The sequence below is a fragment of the Filicampus tigris genome, chromosome 19, assembly GCF_054856515.1.
Source record: "Filicampus tigris isolate MCC_2025a chromosome 19, RoL_Ftig_1.0, whole genome shotgun sequence".
In the NCBI taxonomy this organism is placed as follows: Eukaryota; Metazoa; Chordata; class Actinopteri; order Syngnathiformes; family Syngnathidae; genus Filicampus; species Filicampus tigris.
The window spans coordinates 12,104,640-12,115,495 of NC_141235.1; the positions used below are offsets into that span (position 1 = coordinate 12,104,640).

Below are 10,856 nucleotides of genomic sequence, written 5' to 3' on the forward strand. Positions count from 1 at the left end.
AGATGCACGGTGGGGGTAGAATGATGGAGGACAATGGTCAGACTTGCATGAAGTATTCTATGCAAAATCTTGCTCCTGGAGGATACAGCATAGATACAGTACATTGATTTTCACCCGGGCGTGAGAGAGTGAGGGGGGGCCAAACTTAGTCACATAATATATTAACTCATTCACTGCCAGACATTTTCAGACCATCTTTTATCCTTATGTTTGAAAAAAATGGGAAAAAATATATAAATAAATTCCTGGGGTTGAATGGCTGACTCTGAAAAGACAAGTAAATTCGTCAATGGCAGTGGATGAGTTAAATCGACTTTGATAGAGCTTTTCTACCTGCGCTGGACAAGGATACCTCATTTGTCAAATTATTAAATGGTACAGGAATGAAAGTTAATGGCTCAGTCACAAAGCTCCAGGAGGAACTGTGGGTTCATTTTTCAACAATTTTCCTAAATTGAAAATGGATACACAAAAAGTGATTTGAAATTTTAATTCTACTCCCAACTTGCAGAAACTCAGGGTACACACATAACCACACAACTAGTATGGTCAAATAGAAGCGGTTTTATTGTAGTCACAATATGTTCTACCCAGAAACAATCCCACAATGAATCCAGGTGCCATGCTGTCAATCGGTTCCGGCATTTGCAATTCAAAATTGAAACCATTCATTATTTTCATCCACATCACAATCCCCAAAGGGAATGTGCAGCATTGTCTAGTAATTGAATTATCCAAGTAGCTATTTGCAGTGAGACTAATACAGCATCATGTCCCCAGCAATCCGCTCCCCCTTTCTTGTTAACTTGATCATACATCTCAGGCCTGCACCAGTGGCGAAGTGAACCATAACTAAAAGCTTATTGACCAGCTGTGGCTGCTATTTTGGCTGATATCTCGTGTGCAGCAAGAAGGCAAAGACAATTGACACATGATCCTTTGATGAAAGAAGCAAAATAATTCTGAGAGACATAAGGTAATGCACACTGTGGCTAACACGTTTATCAATGCCGTCATCCCTCTGGAGCCTACATTTTTTTTTGTAAAGTTCACTGTCCATTATTTGTGGAAGAACTCTCAAGCAGTAACTGAGTCTCGTCCAAACCCACCAAAATCGCATAAAACCACCTGGGGCACACCTTAGACCTGATTTAAGGTCATCTATAATCTAGTCTACCTTTGGCCATCAAATTAATAATCGGAATGCCCGACGAAGCATAGCTCGGTGAACCAACTTCACAAACACCCTAAACTAGACTTACCCTTTCACGGAAATGAGGATACGCCCATTTTTACACCAAGTACGTCTACTTTATGTTACCAAATTGTTAGGGGCATTGGGGGTGCGCCAGCTCCGTCTGCCGGAGAGCCCAACAAGGCGCAATGCAGTCCCAAACATGGCAAACTAGCAATTATCAATCCATTTTCTATACATCTTATCCTGTTCAGCGTCGCAGAGAGATGGTTGCCTATCCCAGAGGACTTCAAACAAAACACGGACTATTACGCGTGACTGGTCTCACGCAAAAGTTCATTCCGGAGGTGGGCATTCCGTAAGATTGACGGACCGGTCCGTCAGTAACAAACTGACGAACGCCCGTTTTGCTGACGATTGACAAATGATGGGAAACCTTTAAAAAAATGACGGATTGAGGAATGACAGAAGTGAGGTTTCATCCGTCAGTGTAATCGTCACTAATGGCGGATATTTTTTGGGGGGGGAAACAACTGACGAACTAATGGACTTCTGACGGACTTAACTGGCGGACTGACGATTACAATTCATTTCGGCACAAAAAAAGGCGGATTGACGAATGACAAACCAGCAAAATTTAGTAAAAGGCCCACTTTTGGTCAATTCTTATTTAGTGACTATATTCAATTTCTATTTTCATTTAATCCAATATCACTGCCCCACATTAACCACTTTCACACTGGCGTAACAGTAGAGTCAGCATTTATTGACCTATTAACGCCCATAATTTGCTCTTCAGAAAGAACTCAGCGGGACATTGCCTTGCCCAAAGTGTTCAAACACATATTCTGAAATTACACGTGTGGCGATGTTAGCGTGAGAGCAACACATGCTTTTGAAAGGCCAGCAATACATCTCCAACATTAAACTTGACACTTTTATACCTCTGATACTAATTGCGGAGCCAGCAACTTTGTAATTCTTTAACCTCACTTGCAACGAGAGGCGCGTCTGATCTCTCTGCTGACAATGCAGTCAGTTCAAGACCTCTTAATTTGATTACCAGCTCTAACAAATTGAGAATCATTTATCACAAACTGACATTTGGCTTGATATAACTTCATTTTAATTAGGCAGGTTTTCCAGTCTCATAAGAAATACACCATTTGTATCCTGTTCGTATCTTTGCAAGATGATTCATCTCGCCCAGCTGATCGTTTGCCAATGTATATTTCTGGTCCCAACTTGCTCTCACAGGAAAAAAACCCTGTTGGATCCATCTGCCTTTGGCTACTCTGTCACAGTCTAGCTATACGGGATGTTTTCCTCGCAATGATTCTTCCTTCTTAGAACCCTCATCTTCAGCGTAATTGGAGAGTGTGCTCTGCCACCTGAGACCCACAAGAACATTCCCAAAAACAAGAGCGGTTGAGGAGATTCTTCACGCAAACATCTTGTTTGAAAGTAGGTCACAATGAGAATATGCACGAATAGTAACGATGACACTACTGGTAATGCGCATAGTTCATGTTTCTGAGCGATAACGTCAGTTTACCAGAACAGTAAGTTCTTACATTATACCTCACCAGAAAGTAAGCTCTTCTTAATACGCATGGAACTCGTTTATATGCTTTTCACAATTTAATTCATCTGAAGCATTGTTTGTATTCCGCATTAGGTGCAGCCGTTTTGGTTAGCAACAGATCAAACGGGATGACAGTTTGAGAAGAGACATTTCTCAACACAAGTGCACCTTCACAGTAGTCCAGATGCGCATCGGTATCTCTCCAACAGCTATAATAATCCCAACAGTTCAGACAACCACCGTGTCTATTAAAAAAAGATATATAAACAAGAACACAAGCAATAAGTTTATAAAAATCCTGGCTATGTGACCAACTGTGACTGCAGAGATTGTTGATTAACGTCTGGATAAATTCACCTGGAAAATCTCCAATGCCCTGGATGCCGTTCAGGTCCTACCTTTGTCACCATTGGAAGTTTTGAATCTGATCCAATGGCCATGACATGTGGGGCCCCACAAGGGTCAGTCCTTGGACCCCTTTTATTCTGTCTATATATTTCTATAATGCTTCAGAGCGCCAATGTTGGCTATCACGGTTACGGTTCAAGCAATGTTTTGTTTCACTGTCCAGAGCAAATTAACAACTCGGATTCCTTCATTAATGGCTTTGTACTCTGATAGCCTGAAGGTTCCACCTCTTTTGAACTGAATTATGAGTTGTGTTGAACTTAATCTCTGCGAGCATGCTTGGTAAAAAGGAGTAATGACTCCCACAAACTAGATCAGAGGAAGCCTGTAACGCATCTCCATTTGCTCGTGATGCAGTCTAACGAGCGAGAGATGCACTTTGGTAATTGTCGGCTGTAAATCACTTTTTAAGGTAGAAATGAGTTTCCACTTCAGGCGAGTTTATCAGCAAGCCAAGGTTTGCCCTTTAGCCATGACAGTGAGAGAGTGACTTGAAGCTTCCAATGGATACCGCACATTATTTCACTGTGTTGCTGAGATTGATGTGCTATGTGAGCCACTCACACCTACACCAACATGCAAACCAGTCTTAACTGCAACTGTCACCTTGACACTTAGAGGTCCCTTTCATCAATGAGAAACATTAGAGCTGTGGGTCAACACCAGCTAGCAGAACGAGCATCATCAGTGTGTGTGTGGATGAGATGATTTAATGAGGGTCTGGTGGGAAGCAGGTTACAGGTCAGTTGGGAGGATGCTACAAGTGATGGGAAAATAAAGTTTCATGAAGCACTAGATATTTTTTACTCTCCTAGTGGTGCAGTTGGTTTAAAGATAAAGGCTAGTGCAATGGAAATTTATTAAATTTCCACTATATCTTCAAACCAAGAGTGACATCTAGGAGATGTCAAAAATGATCACAAGTGCTTCATGAAGTTTCATTTATCCATCATTAGCTGTGACTACCTGAGCAGTGAGCTGGAAAGATAATTTTGCTTGGAGGCGTTTTCCTCTTTTTTCACTCAAATAGTGACTTGGACCTCTTGCGCGTCAACTTTATTTTTCAGTCACTGCAGCACGACCAGTTTTTCATCATTATTTATATCGGTTACTTCGCAGGAACATAACTTTCTGTGTGTGTTTGCCATTGGAGCTTTTGAATCAATTTTACAATTTCCTTTGGTATTAAAAAAAATAAAATAAAATAAAAAAATAGACAAAAATTCTAAAAGGAATCGACACCAATGTGTCTCCTAATAGTTTTCTTGCCCATGCATCAGAGAGGTTCAGGATGTAGTGAGACATTGCTGCACAGAGACAGTAATGTTGCGGAGGTTAGAGGTGACAGATTGGTGTTTCCACCAAAACACCGGCGAGCAAAGGTCTTATTCGGTCAGAGACCTGCAATTACCTTCCCTTTTCGGTGGCACACAATCAGTTTCCAAAACCATGGGTCATAGCGGCACAGCTGATAGTGTATATTGTATCATGTGCTGTAATGCAAATGAGGCTAAATAACATCGCTTATCAAAAAGTCACATCCCATTTTTTTCTATTGCGGCCTTGGTGCTCATCTGTCAATTTGTTTGAATCAGTCAGAGCTATTTTAACTTTCAAAAAATATATAATTCTAAATAGAATTATGTGTTGAATGCCATAGAAATGTCAATATTTTGCAGCATAAAACGTTTTGTTTACCGCTCATGGGGCTTAGTGGTCTGCCCATTGAACGCTGTTCGGTGAAGCCTTATACTACTGTACTCTATTTTTTTTTATCACAGATTAAGTCATAATGTAATCACAACTATGAAGGTAGAGTAATGATTATGTTGTGTATTTGAACAGTATGCCAAATTATTTTTATCCTGTTGCAATAATACTGCAATACCCAAGATAAAGTTCATGATATCATTTTTAAAAATATGGAAATTCTGACTAATTGTTCTGGAGGTGAATTTCTGTTGGTTGGCAGCCCTGCAATTGGTCGTTCATTGAGTGGAATGTCTTATTTTCTCTTTTGTATTCATAATTGCTCTTTTACAAAGCTCAAATGATACTTTATCTGAATACTCAATTATTGAACAGAATTTTCAGTAGGATACTCAAACACTAAAATATTAACAGCAGCCCTACATTCAACTCCGCCGTTACATTGTCATATTTCTGCTTCAGGTTCCAAGGACTAACCCGAAAAAAATAAATAAATAAATATCCTCAAAATTTGAATTCTGTTACTCAAATAAAGTCATTGATTAGCAAAATTGCTCCTTAAAAAGTAAAAGTTATTTTGAGCCTTGGAACATATACAATATGTGCACATATGTAGGTACTCTACACATGAACATGCAGCCTCGAGTGGGACTGTAATTATGGAAATTAATGCGTTTCAGTCCAGAGAGGAATGAACCCGCTGCCAACACTATGTCTGTTAGTTAAAGCTCAGATGAATTCAGCTGAGGTGTACAACAGACTGTCCGCAGAGAGAGAGAGAGAGAGAGGAAAGCCAGTGACTCACCTCTCCTGTAAGCATGTAGGCTCCCCTTGACGTACTGAAACATTTCGCTGCCTGTGGAGACCAGTTGGCAAGTTTTAATAAAACAGAACAAAACACACCAGACAATCTGCTTTGAAAATCTCATTCCGGGAGGTATCTTGATAGGAATTGGCTAAGATGAATATGAAGTATAAAATCTGCCTCGTCTTTGTAGTAATGAAAATAAAATTACCACACCCTGGCAAGGCAATCGGATTACTTTCATATTGAATTTGATGATTACAATTATTTTATAACGTTTTCACATTGGTTACTCGGACGTGATTGAAATGAGTTAAAGAAAATTAAATGACGATTAATTGAAATTTTCATCATCTACATAATTCTCTTTCATTTCCTCTATTCCGTGGCAGATTCAGTGCACCTTCCAGAGCCTATAAGACAATTTAGCCGGATCCCAACTAAATGCTGGACAGTTAAACCATTTCAACAAATGTGTATCTGAAAGATAAAATGCTTCTTTTCCACAACCTTTTATGAAATTTTGTATTCAGCAAATTGTTGGGATAACAAATATTAAAGAGATGCTGCAGAGTGCAACTACGCTATGCCCCTCATCGGTATAGGCAGATATGCAGTTTTGCGTTGCCCGTCCGTGTAGAATACTCGTTTCCGATCAGGGGCTCATTTAGGTAAATTCCCTCGTGGGAGTATGACAAAAAACGAGCTATGAAATTTGCCCAAAGTGGGGCCCTCGTGCGCCCTGTTGAACGTGAAAACTCAGTTTTGTGTCAATCAGTGAAAAAAGAGGTGGGGGCAAATTGTCTTATGTTTACATTAGAAATCCTCCTGGCGGTGGCAAATGCAAGAAAATACTTGCGTTTTCGTTGTCGACTCGTGTCAGGAAGGTTATTAGCAACTCTGTTTGTGGTGGTGTCACTGCATGTTTTCAATGTCACCTCATTACAAGAATAGCTGGACTGCCATATAGTCCCATAGCAACAGTCAGAGAAATGTTGCCCAGACTTTAAAAAAAAAAAAACAGTTTTAAAGTTATAAGGCACAATACATAGCAACACTCCTGATTCATTGACTGTATCCAGCTGCATGATGAATTCAAATTAATAGGAACTGTTTTCAACATTATGCAGTTGCCACACAATTAAACGGAAAGTAAAGTTACATTTATGTGCACATCAATTGTAGATCAACTCACAGACAGTGGACACGTGCCCGATGTGGCAGGTAGGAATCCAAAGTCAGTTCATTTACATACATCTGATAATAGCTGAGCAATGTTGGTCTTTTCTAACTCCGAGAAGGTACGGCCATGTTGTGTTTGCAGTCATTTAGAGACATACAGTATGATGCATTGTTGTCATAATTTAAAACATTTTCTTAGTGTTTTACTAACACTTCATTGAAAGATGATCAGGATCAAGAATTAAAACTCACTTTACACAGCCTGCATGTGAAATATGTGCCACACGGAGCAGTTAAATTAGAGAAAGTACAACATTATACGCGGATGCTGTAACCGTTCGTCAACTGAAGAATACACTAGTTTGTGAACCGAAGCAATATTCATTGGACAATTTGGCTCATAAACACTCATTTCCACTGTATATATTCTAGGTTTGATGCTGAAGTCGTTTCCCATTATTTCCTATAGGAATATTTGATTCTAAAATTTGAACACATGAGGATGTGCATTAGACCTTAGAGCTTCCAGTGTTTGTGTTTTTTACCTGATTAGGCCCATTCAAATCTTTCTTTTCTTGACAATCACTCTTTGCACCCTTTACAGCAGACAGTCGCGTGCAAGACATTTATCTCTGCCTCCATTTTCCACCTTCCCTATATTCACAAATGTGGGAGCAATGAGACATTGCAGATCTTTTATCAGACTCCCTTCCCTTAGGTTATAACGTGTGACGGAAATCTATCTGTGCACTCTTCTTGGAGTGTTTCCTAATCTAGCTGTGAGGCAGAGAATGAGTCAAAAGCAAAGTACCTAAAGCAAGATATTCGTCTGAGAGTGATTCCAACCTCCACTAGTGTCATTGGAGAGCTCAGTCATAAGGTGACAAGGTTACAGAGAAAATACTTCCAATCAGGAAAAGCCGCTTCAGAATACCTAATCAAACTCAGAGATTGTATTTTTGAGCCTTGTGTGTTTAAAATGGAAAGGTGTAAGTTAGAAGGAAGGGGAGGGCAAGAGAGCAAGAATGACGACTTTTAATCTCATGAGAGAAACATTTGCAGTTCCTGGAAAAATGTCATTTAAAGTACATACATGTATAACCCCCAACCCCGCCCGCCATTCACACGCAAACATCGGTCTCCAGTTGACAACTTGTGAATCGAGGGGGAAAAAAAGATAGAAGACAAACTGTTTTAAATGTTAAAGGCTCAGCACAACTTCAGTGTAGATTGTTATGGTTTCCTATATTGCTCCCCTTGTGTCAACCAATCAGCTCCCTCTTGCCTTATGCGCCTCACTGGCTACGTTTACACGGACACATTTATTCGGATTAAAAGCCTGATCGGAATAAAAATGCTTCATGTACACACCTCATTCGGAATATTCTGACCTGATCAAGCCCATTCCGATCAAGATTTTATTCCGAACGAGAGGGGTGGTTTATGTCGACTGATAATACGGTCGGCGCGCATGAAAACACTTATTCCGAAATTTCGGAACAAACCGTCTTTACCGTCTGTGATGTAAGTATACGCGTTTGTTTTTCCCCGAAGCAGAGCAGGCGAAAGACATGGCGGGCGCAAGACGTTTAGTTTTCACTTGTGGTCAACTGAAAATGACATCGAAGTTGCTCAGGGCTCAGATAACGACCAATCATGGCTCCGCTTCAGAAAACAGGTCAGCCGTCATTTTCAGTTGACAGAAGTGACAAAATGGCCGCCCCTGAGATGGCTAAAATATATTGCCGTATGTATTTTCTCTTTCAGATTTCTGGGCAAAGGTCTCTCCACTGCCCCTTTTGAACTCTACACATCACTGAGGAACTTATCTCCTTAGCTTGTGCTGTCATTAGCCACTGCATATAAAAGTCAGGATTTTAATTTGGTCAAAGCATTTTATGGTGTCATTAATAAATGAGATGTTAGGAAATAAAGAGCAGTTTTTTTCCTTTTCATCCAGTCTTTGAAACCACTTGCATAATTCTGTCTACAGCTAGGAGTGAACACCCTGATGATGCTTTATAGTGATGCTTAATACAAAGCTTTCATTACATTCCAGCAAGGATAGCTTCCTGACAAGAATGCCCATTGTTGAATGTCCCCTTTAGGTCCACTGACCTTGAAGGAGTGATAAACTAAGGCGCTGGATTGGAGCCCGAATGGGATGGTGACATTTTTACAGGCGCTTTACTGTGAGATGGTGTGTAACAAGGGAAATGAATCAGATGATGCCATATGTGGTGAACATTTTCAAACAGGCTCTGTAATGAAATTTTTGTGCAATTTGTGAGCATGCATTTTTAAATTAAAACATCTGGTAGTGAATACAATATCAAATAACAGAAATTATAATGTTACATACAGTGCCATTTAGTTGGCATTGACTGACTCTTCCTCGCATTGGTTTAAATGGCATTCCTTCACTAGCTGCCCGGTTGTTATCCTTATTTAATGGTTTGTGCACATCTAAAGAACCGCATTTAGAGCATATTTTATGCATAGAGCATTAAATATGCTTTGTTTGTTTTAGGAGATGTCTGTGTTTATACGCCATTGTTGATTGGCATTTCGTTAGCATCAGGCTCCAGTTGACTGCGTATATCTGAGCTCCCGATTTGCGTACTGGCACTGGCATATATGCAATTACTATTGGATTTTTATCCACATTTGAAACAGGCCTGATTCAAATCTGATAACATGCAAGCTTTAGAAGCTTTAGAAATAACAGTGCCTCAGATCTGGGAGACCTCAAAGCTCGCATGACGCACAGGGACTCTTAAATGGGAAAAGGGGAAGTCTGTCAATGTGATGATTTTATGATGTTCAAAAGAAAACAACCCATCTGCTGTGTCAAGGTCAGATATAAAATCACCAATAAATTGGTAAAACATTTTACAACCATCTTGGATTAAGGGATTTCGTCATCATAGTTCAAAAACCACCCAAAATGGGTCAAATATTTCAAAGCCCATCACTTGGGTGAATGAACCAACCCAACATTATTTAGCATGCGTATGCCTACTTGCCATTCACTAAGCAGTATATGACGTGAGATAAATAGGCAGTTCTTTTCAATGACAAGCTGGCAAAAGCTGGCTAATTTAAGCAAGACAAAAAGTATGGTGTGTTTCGCAGACAAATGTAGGATGGCAGATCTGTCAGATGGGGAGTGCTGCACCACTGTGGGCGTGGTCACAGCCAATTTCAATCAAGGCCAAAACAAAGCGGCTCCTTTTCTGCTGTCATCGCACACGAGAGTTTCAATATAGTGGAAGCACATCCGAAATTGGAACCACCCCCCCCCCCCAAAAAAACACGCCACACCCCATAGTTGTGCTGCCCAGTTGGGTGATTTAAAAAATACAATGAGTCAAGACTGTTTGATCCCCACTGTTAACATGGATATAAATAAAATGAGGCCCACCCAGTCAATCCAAACATTTTTTTTAAGAATATGTTCTATGCAAGCCCACTAGTTGAAACAAGGCATTCTGATAAATATTGCGTTTGTGGAATAAGAGTTAATCCACTCGTTTTTAGCCATCTCCGGGGGCGGAACTTCTGTCAACTGATAATGACATCACAACTACTCAGGGCTCCGGTAGCAACCAATCACGGCTGACCTGTTTTCTGAAGCCGAGTCGTGATTGGTCGTTACCTAAGCCCTGAATAGGTGTGATGTCATCAGCCGACAGAAATGACAAAATGGCCGCCCACTCAGATGGCTAAAAACAGGTGGATTTTGCTACTTAACTCATATTCCACAAAGGCAATATTAATCAGAATGCCTCGCTTCAACTAGTGGGCTTGCTGGGAACATATTCTTGAAAGAAATATGTTTGGGTTGATTTCAACTTTAAGAGCGGTTTGCTATGCTAATAGAGCTTTGTGACGCGTCATTCATTTGCAAAAGCATGCCATAGACATTAAGACACATGAGAACTATTATAATAAATAACTGTTATAATATA

The 10,856-nt window shown here is 40.2% G+C and overlaps 1 protein-coding gene across 1 annotated transcript in view; it reads right to left on the bottom strand.

Annotated features, from left to right (window-relative positions):
• glp2r (glucagon-like peptide 2 receptor) overlaps nt 1-10,856 on the bottom strand; it is a 67,519-nt gene that overhangs the window by 56,158 nt on the left and 505 nt on the right. The window contains exons 2-3 of the mRNA XM_086017476.1: nt 7,431-7,539; nt 5,704-5,754 (exon numbers count right to left, since the gene is read on the bottom strand). Coding sequence (XP_085873602.1) covers nt 5,704-5,754; nt 7,431-7,511 — 132 coding nt within the window. The 5' untranslated portion in view covers nt 7,512-7,539. The remainder of the gene's footprint in view (nt 1-5,703; nt 5,755-7,430; nt 7,540-10,856) is intronic.